This window comes from Astyanax mexicanus, chromosome 21 (genome assembly GCF_023375975.1).
Source record: "Astyanax mexicanus isolate ESR-SI-001 chromosome 21, AstMex3_surface, whole genome shotgun sequence".
NCBI classification, from domain to species: Eukaryota; Metazoa; Chordata; class Actinopteri; order Characiformes; family Acestrorhamphidae; genus Astyanax; species Astyanax mexicanus.
Genome location: NC_064428.1, coordinates 570,730 through 586,834, shown reverse-complemented (window position 1 = coordinate 586,834; position 16,105 = coordinate 570,730). Strand labels below are relative to the sequence as shown.

The 16,105-nt window shown below is 38.8% G+C and overlaps 1 protein-coding gene and 2 long non-coding RNA genes across 3 annotated transcripts; all 3 read left to right on the top strand.

Annotated features, from left to right (window-relative positions):
- Positions 1 to 6,988: 6,988 nt before the first annotated feature.
- LOC111188254 (uncharacterized) lies at positions 6,989 to 9,125 on the top strand. Its single transcript, XR_007427969.1, has 4 exons — positions 6,989 to 8,418; positions 8,701 to 8,748; positions 8,862 to 8,967; positions 9,024 to 9,125. It is a non-coding gene; the product is annotated as an uncharacterized LOC111188254 (long non-coding RNA).
- A 210-nt stretch (positions 9,126 to 9,335) lies between these two features.
- On the top strand, positions 9,336 to 10,683 carry LOC125785639 (uncharacterized). The gene is made up of 2 exons (XM_049469597.1): positions 9,336 to 9,848; positions 10,019 to 10,683. Exons 1-2 carry the CDS (start codon positions 9,448 to 9,450, stop codon positions 10,347 to 10,349), a joined length of 732 nt encoding a protein of 243 aa, XP_049325554.1. The 5' UTR covers positions 9,336 to 9,447; the 3' UTR covers positions 10,350 to 10,683.
- A 292-nt stretch (positions 10,684 to 10,975) lies between these two features.
- On the top strand, positions 10,976 to 11,737 carry LOC125785650 (uncharacterized). Its single transcript, XR_007427971.1, has 3 exons — positions 10,976 to 11,149; positions 11,239 to 11,399; positions 11,527 to 11,737. It is a non-coding gene; the product is annotated as an uncharacterized LOC125785650 (long non-coding RNA).
- The last annotated feature ends 4,368 nt before the right edge of the window (positions 11,738 to 16,105 follow it).

Below are 16,105 nucleotides of genomic sequence, written 5' to 3'. Positions count from 1 at the left end.
AGAACCATCAAGCTGCCTCTGCTCCTCCTTAAGCATTTTGAGCTTAGATTGGTTTTATTTAGCTTTAGATTAATTTGTTCTGTTCATTCTGTTCTATTTGTTATTTACTTTTGGATATTTGCATTTTTTTTAGTATTAACAGACGCGCCAAATGCCCCGCTACACTCTAAGAACAAATTTGTTATTTTTTCTACATATCTACTCTGTTGTGAGCACTAACACATTTTGTGTCAATTCTGAACACATTATGTGTAATATGACCCCTAGAATTACACACTGGATGTGTGAGAATCAACACAACATGTGTTGTCTCTGAGCACACTCACGAATGTGTTAAAATTCTACAGTCTGTGTCATTTTTAACACGTTTCTTATGCGCGGTGTGCAGTCCACCGATTAATGCGTTGAGCTTTAAACGCGCAGATAAGCTGTAATTGGGGAAACAACACAAAAACCACAATGTGATTTGTTACATAAAAACACAGAACATTTTCTTCCGCCGAACCTGACAGAGCCCGCGGAAAGCGGTGGGAATTCTCGGCCGGCCCGAGTTCAAGCAGTGGGTCAGTCAGGCAGATATTTGCGGTTTTTTTTGTTATATTACTGTATTGTTCTACTCTTATTCTGAGTTTTTCGTTTTTGCTCTTTTGAAATTCGTTAGATTAGATTTTATTGGGCTTAGTTTAGTTGTTTTTTTTATTTCATATTTATTTTTCTATTATTACTTATTAAAGTTTGTTATTCATTTTCCATTATTTTTAAGATCAGGCCTTATTTGCCTCACAGAGTAATACTTTGACTTTTATTTCGTCAGAAGAGACTTGAGACTTGACTCGGACTCCTGACCAAAGACTACCGCTCTTATACCGCCATAAACCTGAATGAAAGTGTGATGTTAGAGTGAGGCGGAGCTCTGGAAAAGCAAAAAACACGAATATCCGAATACCAAAATTAAAAACAGAATCAACGAGTGAATACCAGAATATTCGGGTCCAGCCCTAGAAAATATTGATGTATAACATAGAGGCAGAGCAAACATATATAAAGTGCCATGAAAAAGTATTTATTCCCCTTGAACATTTTCCTTTTTTCCAAGTTACACCCACAGACTTGTATTTTATTAACAATTGACAAGTAGTAATTAATTGTGAAGTGAAAGTAAAATGTTACATGTTTAACAATTATTTTCACAATTACAAATCTGGAAAGTGTGGTGTGCATTATTAGTAGCCCCAAAGTCAGGATTGAGCTTTGGACTTGATCTAAACCAGGGGTGGGCAATTCATTTTCCCAAGGGGCCACATAAGAAATTGGAACGGTTTTAGAGGGATATATAGGGATATTTAGAGCCGAATATATATATATATATATATTGCATATTATTGTAATGTTTCATTTACTTTTTTTTATAAAAAGGGTTATTATAAATGCTATAAAAATATATATATATATATATAGCATTTATAATAACCCTTTTTATAAAAAAAAAGTAAATGAAACATTACAATAATACAATACAATGTAGTGAATTATATAATCATGTAATAAACATGTGATGGTTCAGTTTAAAAACTATAAACATTTTAGTGCACAACTAAAAGTTGTCCTGTGGACAGATTCTCCCACCTGAGCTGTGAATCTCTGCAGCTCCTCCAGAGCTTATCTAATTATTGTTCTCCTTGCCTGGGCTGTCAGTTTAGGTGTGCCAACACATCTTGGTAGGCTTGCAGTTGTCACATGGATTGAACAGTGCTCTGTGAGATGTTCATTGCTTGGGATATATGTTATGACATAACTCTGCTTTACATTTCTCCACATCTTTATCCCTGACCTTTCTGGTGTGTTTCTTTTTTTCATGATGGTGTTCAATCACTAATGTTATCTGACAAACCTCTGAGGCTTTCACAGAGCAGCTTTTGTTATACAGAGAATTAATTCCAAAAAGATTGAATCTATTTACTCATTAGGTGAATTCTGAAAGCATCTGGATTTTGTTGAGGGGTATCAGAGTACAGGGAGCTGTATAGAAATGCACCCCACTTTGCAGATTATTATTGAATAAACATTTAGAAAAACATGTATCATATTATTTTCACTTCACTTCTATGATGTGTTGGTTTATCGCATAATATAAAATATTAAAATATTATGTAACCAAAAATAAAATTATCCCAATAAAATACATTTAATACCTTTTACGTTTATTTAAAGCATTTTCTGGATGTTTACATTGCTGGGGTCAAATTAGTTTTTGTGACTGTCTTTATAATTCACCTCTAAACCATCACAGATTTATATATTTTGAAAGAGATGTTCAGTAGAGATGTGTAATTTGTTTAATACTGTTTCTTTTAGTCTTAGGGACTTCCAGAGAGGTGGGGCAAATAACATACCTACACGGTCATCCCGAGGTCGGGCAACAAGAAGGTGCACCCTGAGACTGGCTTTTTTGCCAGATACATGCAAAGAGGTCCTAATTCCTAGAAGTAGGTTTTATAGCTTAGTGGACTGTTACTTGACTATGTTTGAGAAACAACTGCATTTGTTAGCTTTGTACATGTAAATAGTTTTTTTCCTGGAATCATTTTATATTTTATTCTTTTTGTCACACAGCTGATGCATCCGTTAAAAAGGTATCTGTCCCTTACGCCATGTCTGAAAGTGACTTTCAGCAGAAGGTTAAGGACACCTTTCCTGAACTACAGAATGAACCCTTTGAACTGTGCAGAGTTGATCGGTGGCGGAAAATTCACCTTGTGCAGCTCACTTCTCAATGCCCTGCAGTCATTAAAGCATGCCCTGACTTTTCAAGATCAGCTGTATACGTCCGATCCAGAGCAAGCAGTGAGGTATCATTTTGTTTTTTATCATAGTCAGTCATAATTAATCAAATCCTATCACAAGTCACAAAAGTAAGAAAATATTACACTGTTTAATAGGGTGTCATTCAAATAACATTTAAGGTTTATTTCAGCAGAGGAACAATGTTTACGGCTTTTAATATTACATTTAAATTGTGTGATAGGTTATTTCCACTTCAAATCCAACTCACAATGAAGGAAGTAGGAGCAGTCAGGTAAGTTGGAAGCCAGTACATGCTGGAGGTTATAGATGGGCTTCTTCTAGAAAAAAAGTTGCAGAAAATGTATCCTCTTAACATTAGTTTATCTTAAGAATAAGGTAAGTGTGTTTAGGCATGCCCAGTACTTGTAAGGAAATGCTAGGCAGGGAGACTGTAACCATGTTTAACTTGAAATGCAAGGTTTTGGAAAAAACTTGTGGTAAAATATTTAACACCCATTTTTTCATTAGGATGCTGTTGTCTCTGATACTTCATCCCCAGGTTTCAATGGTGATGTGAGTAATTAGTTTTCCATTAATGGTCTGTCTGTTGTTCCAGTTTAGCATAGTTTGAATTTATTGAATTTATTGAAAGGATAGCCCCTTGAGATGTGACATCTCATTTTCAAGGGGGTCCTATAAATACATACACAAAACAAACGAGCAAAAAAAAGAAAAACAAAAAAAAAACATTTACACGCTAAACATACATTGCACATACATATACAGCTCACTTTCCACCAGAACTCAACTTATCAAATTACATCACTCGATACTTATAATATTCCAATACAGATAACTGAAAACAATTAAGAAACAGAGGTGTTTTAAGATGAAAAAAATATAACATTGCATATATAACAAATATAACATCAATCGGTACTTTTATTTTAATACCAATACAAACAACAGAAAAATATATATAAATAAATAAATTAAAAACATAAACACGTAGTTTTAAGATAAGAAAATAAACATTTCCTGAAGCAGTGAAGTGAAGTTAATTTTTTCAAAGAAAAAGGAAGATTATTCCAGTCAGAAGGAGCTTTGTAATTAAAAGACCTTCGCCCTACTTCTTTAGAGATTCTAGGAACAAAGAAAAAAGGATATTGCATATGCCGAAGAGAAGATTTAAATAGAACAAAAAACTGTTTTAAGTAGGGTGGACAATCCAAATAAATACATTTAAAAATAAACTGTACCCAGTGATATTGTCTTCTAGATTTAGGTTGCAACCAATTAATTGATTCGAACATAAAACAGTGATGAGTTCTATATGGACATCTCAAAACAAACCTACACAAAGAGTTAAACACAACATTAAGAGGTCTTAAGTGAATTTCAGAGGTGTTCATATAAACTATATCAGCATAATCAATAATAGGTCAAATTAATTGAGAAACCAATCTTTTTCTAATATGAAACGTAAAACAATTAATTGCTCGATAAAGTGAACTCAAACAACCATATGTTTTTTTAATAATATAGTCAACATGGGGTTTAAAGGAAAAATTCAGAGTCAACCCAAAGACCAAGATATTTAAATGAATCAACTTTTTCAAGAGGTGATCCATCATCAAAATAAATATGTAGATCCCTTAAATTAGGAGAACCATGCTGCATACCAAACAACATGCAACAAGACTTCTTCTTATTCAGTATAAGTTTATTATCATAGAGCCAATTTTGGACCAAATTAAACTCAGACTGTAATGAATTCTGAATTTGTAACAAATCCGAATTAGAAACATAAATAACAGTATCATCCGCATATAAGTGAACAGAACATTGTGAGCAAATCTGAGGCAAGTCATTAATAAAAATAGAAAAAAGCAGGGGTCCCAAAATGGAACCTTGAGGAACACCTTTATCAACTATTAAATAGTCAGATTGCCTTCCCTGAAAAACCACACACTGACGTCTATTATGAAGATAAGCACTAAACCATAGTAAAGCATTTTGACTTAGACCAATAGAATAAAGCTTATCCAAAAGAAGATAATGATCAACCATATCAAAGGCTTTAGATAGATCGATAAAGATTGCACCTGTATATTGACTTTTATCAAAAGATGAGAACACATCGTTAGAAAATTTTATGAGAGCTGTAATAGTGGAATAATTAGATCTAAAACCAGACTGAGATAAAGATAAAATATTAAACTTATTAATATACTCAGATAATTGATTAAAGATGAGTTTCTCAAAAATTTTAGCTATAACACAAATAATAGAAATTGGCCGATAATTATTTAAATCAGATTGATCTCCGCTTTTAAAAAGAGGAGTAACTCTAGCGCATTTCCAGATTTGAGGAACTGAACATGATAACAGGGACAAGTTAAATAAGTCGGCAAGGGGACACATTATTATGTGAGCAACTATTTTAATGAACTTGGTTTCCAATCCATCAGGACCAGCACAACAACCTCCTTTCAGCTCAGATATCGCTTGAAATACATCAGTGGGCAAAATATTAGTAAACGAAAATGAACTATTTAGAGTATCAGATTTTAAAACATTTGCCAGACAATAAGATTTTGGATATTGGGGACCACAAATAGAAGAAAAGTACTGATTAAAAGCCTGAGCAATTTGTAAAGGATCAGAAATAGTTTTATCATTAAATCTTATCTCGTTTATGAAGCTTTTATCAGTTTTATTTAAAACCTGATTCAACTGTCTCCAAAACTGCTTAGGATGATTAAAATCCTGAGAAAGGCTCTCTTTATAATAGTTAGATTTGGCATTCCTTGTTTTTGTCTTACACAAATTCCTCAAACATCTATACGTTTCCCAATCAGCACAATCTTTAGACAAGCGATATTTGGCCCAGGCTTTATCCCTTTGTTTAAAAAGACTAATAAGATGTGAACTAATCCATGGTAGATGTCTACCTTTAACTCTGATTGTTTTCAAAGGAGCATGTTTATCAATCACGTTAACAACTTCAGAGTAAAAGAAATCCCATGCTTCATCTACAAAAGGAATTAACTGGAATCGATTCCAATTAACATTAATTATATCTTGAATAAAATTATCAACATTCATATTCTTATTCTGTCTTAATCTAATATACCTAGGAGGAGAGCGTGGAGTTTTAATTTTCCATACACAGAATATGATCGAATGATCACTCAAACAATCTGACATAACACCAGATTTAATTATTCTTTCTGGGTTAGTCACCAGTATCCAGTCAATTAAAGAAGAAGACTGGTTGACCACCCTAGTGGGTTGATTAATTAACTGCGTCAGATTTACACTACCAAATAAATGTCTATCTTTAGAAGATGAACGGTCCAGCCAGTTTCTATTAAAGTCTCCCAAAATGATCATTTCACTGTGCCTCTCAAGAGAATTAATAGTTGACAAAATACACTTAGTAGAGTCAATTGGAGCATGAGGAGGTCTATAGATATTACCAATAATTAAGTGTTTCTTATCATGAAAATTAATATGAATAAACAAACATTCAAAGTGCGCTGGCTCTACTTTAGGAGCAACACGCACAGAAATCAATCTTGAAGAAACATAAGTAGCAACTCCACCTCCTCTAGATGCCCTATCAGCTCTATATAAAACAAAATGATCTATTTTTATATCATTATCAGAAATATTACTATGCAACCATGTTTCAGAAATAGTGACAATATCTGGTTTATAGAAGTTTATCCAGGCTCTAAGAAGATCAATTTTTGAAACAAGGCTCCTAATATTTAAATGAATAACCTTCAATCCTTTAACTAATTCAATTGTACCTACTTAAATTGCAAAAAATATAAAGTTGAGTTTGAAAGGAAGATGATGGAGGAAAGAAGAGCAGCACACAGACACACACACACAGACACACATGCCTATGAAGTAAAATAAAAATAATAATAAAAAAAAAAAGCGTGAGCAACAGCAGGTTTAGTCTGCACATAAATAAAAAGAAAAAAGAGAAGGGCCTTTTCATTCATATTATAAATAAATAGATAGAAAAATCAACAAACATATGAATAATATATTAAACATTTAAATGCACTTAAACAAAGCCAGGTAACAATGCAATGTCCATTCATAGGTGACAGACTTTTGTCCAGACAAACAAAATCAAAAGACAAGCAATTTGCATAATGACTTACTCACTCGATCAGAGGAGATGACGGTAAAGTTTTGACAAAAAGGTCAGCTTCTTCAGGGCAACGGAATAGTTTTGGCTTTCCATCCACTGTGACTCTCAGTGTACAGGGGTACAGCAAAGAGTATTTAATATCAGCAGCACGGAGGATCTTCTTGACAGCATCAAACTCTCGACGTTTCTTGACCAAACCAGCACTGAAACCAGGGTAAATATGAATGCGAGTGCCGCTGTAGGTTAGCACCTCTTTTGCCCTTGCCAGACGTAGGATCTTTACTTTGTCCTGGAAATGCAAGAACTTAACCAAGATGGGTCTAGGAGCAGATCGAGCATTGGAGCCAAAAATAGGAGTGCGGTGAGCCCTTTCAATAACCGGCATAGTGGAAAAGTTTTCACATCCCAGAAGCAATGGAATCATCTTGTTCATGAACACAATCATATCTCTTCCTTCACTTTTCTCTGGAACACCAATAAAGCGAAGGTTGGATGACCGGTTTCTATTCTCTGCATCTTCCACTTTGTCTTTCAAGTAGGCATTTTCTTTTTCAAGAGTTTGTACACGTTTATTCAAATCATCAACATTGTCTTCATTCGAACTCACCCTTTGTTCAAGCTCAGAAATTTGCTCACACAATGAATTCAAAGATCCTTGAATATTTTGAAGTCCTGTTTGAATGGTCTCAGTCTTTGAGTCAAAGTGAGCAGTCATTTCAGTTTTAAACTGCTTAATTGCATCCAATATTGTTTGGAGGGAAGCCTCAGCCACATGATCCATTGTGTGAACCAAACAATTGTCTGCACAAGGCAAAACAAAGCTTCCACAACAGCAAATATCCAACAAAAGTCAAATATTAAGTTAATAAACTAAAAAATAAACATAAACTGATCAAAAGAACCAATTAATACGGGCCCACATGGGAAAAGCAGACTAAACCCAGCAGCAAGCACTCAAGGTAATCCAGCCATGGCGGCCATTTTGAGACCAGTTTGGTCTGACTAGTTTGCAGTAGTAGATTTTTTAAGTAAAATGTCCTCAGTCTAATCATGTTGTGCATAGTTGAAATCAGTTTAATAAGTTTAATAAGAATGCAGAATGTCTTTGTAATTAGCAAATGAGGCTTAATTTTTACTGGACTGGACTGGAACGTTCATATGGGTTAACTTCTCCCGTCCGATGACTGCTGGGATAGGCTCCAGCCACAAATAGGATTAAATGGGTTTGACGATGAATTAATGGAATTTTTTAAAATACATATCAACTAACTCTGAATCTGGATAAAGAGATACGCCTTGAGCATGTGAGTAAAGCATCAACCTGATAGTTATGATGCAAAACCTGTAGAGTATATATTTTATTGATATTCTTTAACTCACAGGACTTACTGGCATGGAGGGCATTAAGGGCACAACAAGATGAGGAATTTCAACAATGTGTTCTGATAGACAGAGAACAAGTAAGCACACAAATTGGAACTTCATATTTATAGTTTTGTTGTATAGAAAGTAAATTGATAAGGCTGATAATTCAATAAAAAACAAAGTGAGATTAGTTTCTTTTTTTAAAACCGCATGTTTCACTGTTTGTTTTTCCAATATACAAAAGGAAAATTATGTAGTATAAATTGGATCATATATGGAAACTTGGTGTGATGTTACATTTCATAATGGCTGGTCAAATGTGCTTTTATGTGATTCTGTTTTTGGTAAGTGTTTTACTCCTGTTTTATTTACAAAAGGAAATGAGGCGTAGACAAGTTTGTGAACTGGAGAGGCGCAGAAGACAAGTAAAGTAATATTATTTAATTAAAGGGAGAAACAGGACATTAGTATTGATTTTTTATTACATACTATTTATCATTTATTTATATCAAAATGTTTCTTGGTTTCTTTCATTCAGAAAATAGGTGAACGAAGGCAGAGATTGAGTTTGGTCCTTGAGCCAGTTAAAGTTTTCAGATGGTCAGTTGCAGAGGAGAAGATTTTTGACTTCACAGCCATTCCAGGTGTTTCAAATTGGTACACTTGCAGTATGCTAATTAGTGTTTTTCTTATTCCACAGGATTTGGTGGCATTTGCAGGTGTCAATGACATGGCCAGTGAAGTATTTTCATTACAGCTGGCCATGTCACCAACACCAATGTTAAGCACTTTGACTGGCACTCTGGAGGTGAATGGGATTTCTGAGTCCTGTACATTGTACGTTCTATGGATGTCAGGAGATGATGTACAGGTAAGTTTTTCTCCTTCACAACGTATGTGGAACTCTGTAATAGTTCCTTAATTTCATTAATATAATTCTATATATATTCACTTGTTTTGAACCATGTTCAAATGTATGGCCACTAATTACAACACCTGCTTTGTAGGAAATACTGTCAAATGAGCAAGATTCGTCTACTTCATGTGGGAATGAATCTTTGCTATCCACTTCCAGATCTCTTCTCTCCACGGTTCCTACACCCTCCATAACTACCAATACTAACATGTGTCCTCTAGACATTGAGTCTCAGACCTCGACAACTTCACTGCCTCCCCTACTGACCTCCCCCACTCACAGTCTTTGCCTTCCTCCAGACACTGTACTCCAGCCCTCTACAACTCTTAGCATTTTCCCTCCTATACCCCTTGGGCCCCTCACCTCTACCACTCACAACATTCGCCTTCCTCCAGACGCTATACCACCCATCACCTCCACTCACAGTATAGTTCCTTCTCCAGACACTATGGCCCTGACCTCCCCCACTCGAAGCATTTCTCCTCCTCTGTACATTGCAACCCCAGCCACCCCCACTCACAGCATTTCCTCTCCTCTTGAGCCTGTACCCATCTTAAGTCCCACACTTGAGGTAGACCATGATCTGGATGATCACTTCATGTCAGATGGGTAAGTACTCATGTCCTGCTATCCTCGTTCTATGGTGAGTTTTTAGATGGTCAAATTTACAATACCATGCCACGAATGCCTTATTCATACAGGTGTTACAGGTCAAGAATTTGTCATTGTGATGAGCCTCTGAAGTAATAAAGCCATAATTAATTTTTTCCTTCCTTTAGGATTGATGTTTCAGACCTTCTTAACGTTCTTAGGTCACAGATTGATTTTGGGACTTGTCCATCAGCCAACCTTATTAATGTTTGCCGTGATGACATCATGGCATGTGCAGTACGTGCTTTTGAACGGCCTTTGTTTGATCCAATGAAGAAGATTGATATTATATTTGTGGATGACTGGGACATGTCAGAGGGTGCTGTGGATGATGGAGGCCCAACCAGGGAGTTTTCACGACTGTTGATGCAGGCCATTAAAGAGAGCTCTCTTTTTGAGGGCCCAGAAAACGAAAAACATCTTTCATTAGACTCGCATGGTGAGTATTTAGCATATTAATATTACAATATATTAATATGTGTGTGTTAAAATATATTTTTAATATTTGAAATTCATGCACTTACTAGTGCATTCATTCAGATTATTAGAGTAAGGCTGAAAAATCAGTGGAATAGTTAATGAAGTGTAATTAAACTTTTTGATTGTTTCTCATTACTGAGTGACTGCACCTGGAGGAAATCAACACAAACACAGGGAAAGCAAGCAAACACCACACAGACAGGACTATAGTCATATAATATAAATCAAAACAGCCCTTCTTGGTGGAAGGTGACTATGCCACAAAGCCAACTTTTTTTATTTCTAAGTTCAAATAAAGCAAAACAGACAACACACTCCAGCACATATTAAATGTATGTATTCATATTTATTGGCTGAATTTAACATTTTGGGAAAAAGTATTTTTTCTGATATCCCACATTAAGTAAATAAGCAGTGCCTTAAATGTTTAAAAAGCACATTTTTCCTAGATAGTATTCATTTACTGCTAGCAAACTTGACTAAGGATGTTAAAACATTTGCTTACACCTTGCACCAAATTGCAGTATTTGCACCACTCCTTTTAAAATACATTAAATATTTATTGAAATTGTTATATTTATTCAAGTGCTGTCACTTCAGCTCTGCGAACAGGGAGGTACAGAATTGCTGGCAGGATGATGGCTGTGTGTCTCCTGCATGGAGGTGTTGCACCAAATTGCTTTTCTCAAAGAACGTACAACATGGTGGCAGGAAGACCTAATCACCCGGTAAAATTAAATGAAATCCACAATACTGAACTCCATGACAGGCTGGAAAAGGTGTGTGTGTGTTTTAATGTGCTTAAAGCAGTTGCTATGGTAATTTGCATTTATAGAAGTTTTTAATTGTTTTCTTTTTTGGAATGCAGATACAGAATGCTGCTACTGTTGAAGAAGCAAGATTGGCCATTTTTGATGCTTCAGAAAGCTTGTCAATCCTTGGAGCATTACGGCACATTAAAGACCTTGATTTGGTCCTTGAAGCTGCCCAGGATTACTTTGAGGGGAGAGTAAAAGTAGGACTGGAACAGTAAGTACCGGTAATTTGAAGTATGACAATGCAGACACACAGTAATCTAAATGCAATTTTTTTTTTTACATATATATATATATATATATATATATATATATATATATATATATATATATATATATAGGTTGGCAGAAGGTTTGGAGACATTTGGCTTAGCAGAGGCTATCCGTAAGCACCCCTCCGAATTTGAAGGTCTGTTTTTAAAATCTTCAAAATCCTTAGTGGCCAAGGATCTAATAAGTCTGTTTCAGCCCAACTTTTCACCACGTGGAAGCAACCGGCGGCGTGAGGAGAACAGAGTTCTTTGCTTTTGGAGAGACTGGCTAATTAACGTGGAAGGTAAGTAATAGGAATGTGCAAAACATAACATGGTACATCAGCACATTTTTCAATTTACACTGTGGTGGAATTGTGTGTGTGTGTGTGTGTGTGTGTGTTAAGTTGTAACACGACATATTTGTTAAGTTGTAACACGTTACTATCATGACCTTTACACGACACAAGATTTTATAGTAGGTGAAATAGGAACTGTAGTTCCACATATTTAATTATATACTGATTAAGAACAAAAAAAACATGTAATAGTAATTTCAGTGAACTGTTAATTACATCTCTTAGACTACATTAAATATGGTTTTAATGAGCTTGCTTATAACACGTTCCGTGCAGTGTATCCCTGTGACCCTGGAAAAGGTGCTCATCTTTGCATCAGGACTTGACAGACTCCCTCCCCTGGGATTTCAAGTCCCACCGTCTTTGGAATTCCTGCATGCAACAGGGTGCCGGAGACCGCTACCAGAAGCGAATACCTGCTCTGTTTGCATTAGGTTACCTATTCACCCCACCTATGAGGATTTTGAGCACTGGATGAACTCTGCAATCATACAAGCACCTACATTTGGGCTTGCTTAATGCATTTTGAGAATGAATCAAATTTTAGATAACCTTTACTTGGCTTTAGATATTCTGTCCCCACTGTCCTTGCAGCCCCAGTGCACAACAAGTCATAAGAGCTTTGTTCTTTTAATTGTTTGGAACTTAAAACAGCTGTGATTTTTTTTCAAATATTTCAATATTAGAAACAGCCACAGTATTTACAAGTAAATCCCACATAGAATAGAGATTTGTAAGAATTCTGCAATTATGCAGTCAACCCGTTTGGGATAGTTGATAAGTCACTGAAATATTATGATTTGAAATGTTGCATGTCCTTTATTGCCTCATCGTCAGCATAACAACCACTCCCTCACAACTCCACACAGGCCCCAGTAGACCCATCCCCCACCACACCCACTAGACTGTTGCCCCCTTCAAAATACAAAACAGAATGTTTCTTCCACGTCTTTTATTTGTTCAAAACATGTACAACAGTTGTGATGTTAATGTTGTAATGAATGTAATGAATTATCAGCTATCTTCTATCCTGTTACTATGATCACTCTCTTGCCTTAGTGAACAAATGTCACCAAAGTCATCAGCTATGTTACAAAGAAATGCAATTTTGAGTAAATTTGTCTTTTATTCACGTCTTTTATTTGTTCAAAACAGTGATGTTAATGTTAATGAATTCACAGCTATACTGAAATGTTAATAAAGCATACTGTTACTTTCATCACTACTGTCTCTTGCCTTAGTAAACAAATTTCACCAAACAAAGTCATCAGTATTGTTACAAAGAAATGCAATTTTGTGTACATTTTTTGAGTCTGCATAATTAAAGATAATTTACAACTATATATCTCTGCTGAGCTTTATATGCTTTCTAAGTATGTACATGTATTGTTTCAACACATAATACTTTTTTTCTCTGTATATTTCTCTGTTGCAGTGTGTTGTGCTGGTGTAAATGTGTCAGAGAAATCAGTGCTGCTGGAAAACCTTAGTGTCACTGCTGGACTGAGAACTGTCCACCAACAAAAACAATCTGTCCAACAGCTTCTCACACAGAGCGTCCTGTGACCACTGATGTACTAAAGGAGCACAAACTGTGCAGCAGCAGATGAGCTATCATCTCTGACTTTAGATGTACATGGTGGACCAACAAGTAGGAGTGTCTAATAGGGTGGACATGGTGTTTAAAATTCCGGTAGCACTGCTGTTTCTGATCCACACACAGCAGCACAACAAAAGCTAAAACACAACCACCACCTCAGTATATATTTCATCTGTGGAGATTCTCTGGAATGTTTCTCAAAAACGCTAAAACCTGCTGCAAAATATCAACTCCAAAATGATCCTGCTCTCCACCTAGAGGATTCACCTGCTGAATGAGTTCTTGTAAGACTTGCTCTTCAAGATGAAATTCATTCTGAGGAACGTGAACTGCACCTTCCTCCTCCACAGACTGAGGAGCACCTTCCTCCTCCACAGACTGAGGAGCACCTTCCTCCTCCACAGACTGAGAAGCACCTTCCTCCTCCACAGACTGAGAAGCACCTTCCTCCTCCACAGACTGAGGAGCACCTTCCTCCTCCACAGACTGAGGAGCACCTTCCTCCTCCACAGACTGAAGAGCACCTTCCTCCTCCACAGACTGAAGAGCGCCTTCCTCCTCCACAGACTGAGAAGCGCCTTCCTCCTCCACAGACTGAGGAGCACCATCCTCCTCCACAGACTGAGGAGCACCATCCTCCTCCACAGACTGAAGAGCACCTTCCTCCTCCACAGACTGAGGAGCACCATCCTCCTCCACAGACTGAGAAGCACCTTCCTCCTCCACAGACTGAAGAGCGCCTTCCTCCTCCACAGACTGAGGAGCGCCTTCCTCCTCCACAGACTGAAGAGCGCCTTCCTCCTCCACAGACTGAGGAGCACCTTCCTCCTCCACAGACTGAGAAGCACCTTCCTCCTCCACAGACTGAGGAGCACCTTCCTCCTCCACAGACTGAGGAGCACCTTCCTCCTCCACAGACTGAGAAGCACCTTCCTCCTCCACAGACTGAGAAGCACCTTCCTCCTCCACAGACTGAGGAGCACCTTCCTCCTCCACAGACTGAGGAGCACCTTCCTCCTCCACAGACTGAGAAGCACCTTCCTCCTCCACAGACTGAAGAGCACCTTCCTCCTCCACAGACTGAAGAGCACCTTCCTCCTCCACAGACTGAGGAGCACCTTCCTCCTCCACAGACTGAGGAGCACCTTCCTCCTCCACAGACTGAAGAGCACCTTCCTCCTCCACAGACTGAGGAGCACCTTCCTCCTCCACAGACTGAGGAGCACCTTCCTCCTCCACAGACTGAGGAGCACCTTCCTCCTCCACAGACTGAGAAGCACCTTCCTCCTCCACAGACTGAGAAGCACCTTCCTCCTCCACAGACTGAGGAGCACCTTCCTCCTCCACAGACTGAGAAGCACCTTCCTCCTCCACAGACTGAGGAGCACCTTCCTCCTCCACAGACTGAGAAGCACCTTCCTCCTCCACAGACTGAGAAGCACCTTCCTCCTCCACAGACTGAGGAGCACCTTCCTCCTCCACAGACTGAGAAGCACCTTCCTCCTCCACAGACTGAGAAGCACCTTCCTCCTCCACAGACTGAGAAGCACCTTCCTCCTCCACAGACTGAAGAGCACCTTCCTCCTCCACAGACTGAGAAGCACCTTCCTCCTCCACAGACTGAGAAGCACCTTCCTCCTCCACAGACTGAGAAGCACCTTCCTCCTCCACAGACTGAGGAGCACCTTCCTCCTCCACAGACTGAGGAGCACCTTCCTCCTCCACAGACTGAGGAGCACCTTCCTCCTCCACAGACTGAAGAGCACCTTCCTCCTCCACAGACTGAAGAGCGCCTTCCTCCTCCACAGACTGAGAAGCGCCTTCCTCCTCCACAGACTGAAGAGCGCCTTCCTCCTCCACAGACTGAGGAGCGCCTTCCTCCTCCACAGACTGAAGAGCGCCTTCCTCCTCCACAGACTGAGAAGCGCCTTCCTCCTCCACAGACTGAAGAGCGCCTTCCTCCTCCACAGACTGAGAAGCGCCTTCCTCCTCCACAGACTGAAGAGCGCCTTCCTCCTCCACAGACTGAAGAGCGCCTTCCTCCTCCACAGACTGAGGAGCGCCTTCCTCCTCCACAGACTGAAGAGCGCCTTCCTCCTCCACAGACTGAGGAGCACCTTCCTCCTCCACAGACTGAGGAGCACCTTCCTCCTCCACAGACTGAGGAGCACCTTCCTCCTCCACAGACTGAGGAGCACCTTCCTCCTCCACAGACTGAGGAGCACCTTCCTCCTCCACAGACTGAGAAGCACCTTCCTCCTCCACAGACTGAGGAGCACCTTCCTCCTCCACAGACTGAGAAGCACCTTCCTCCTCCACAGACTGAGGAGCACCTTCCTCCTCCACAGACTGAGAAGCACCTTCCTCCTCCACAGACTGAGAAGCACCTTCCTCCTCCACAGACTGAGGAGCACCTTCCTCCTCCACAGACTGAGAAGCACCTTCCTCCTCCACAGACTGAGAAGCACCTTCCTCCTCCACAGACTGAGAAGCACCTTCCTCCTCCACAGACTGAGAAGCACCTTCCTCCTCCACAGACTGAAGAGCACCTTCCTCCTCCACAGACTGAGAAGCACCTTCCTCCTCCACAGACTGAGAAGCACCTTCCTCCTCCACAGACTGAGAAGCACCTTCCTCCTCCACAGACTGAGGAGCACCATCCTCCTCCACAGACTGAGGAGCACCTTCCTCCTCCACAGACTGAGGAGCA

Coding starts and splice junctions, on each gene's coding strand:
- LOC125785639 (XM_049469597.1), top strand. CDS start 9,448: ATGTGTCCTCTAGACATTGAGTCTCAGACCTCGACAACTTCACTGCCT. Junction 9,849..10,018: donor GATCACTTCATGTCAGATGG/GTAAGTACTCAT, acceptor TCCTTCCTTTAG/GATTGATGTTTCAGACCTTC.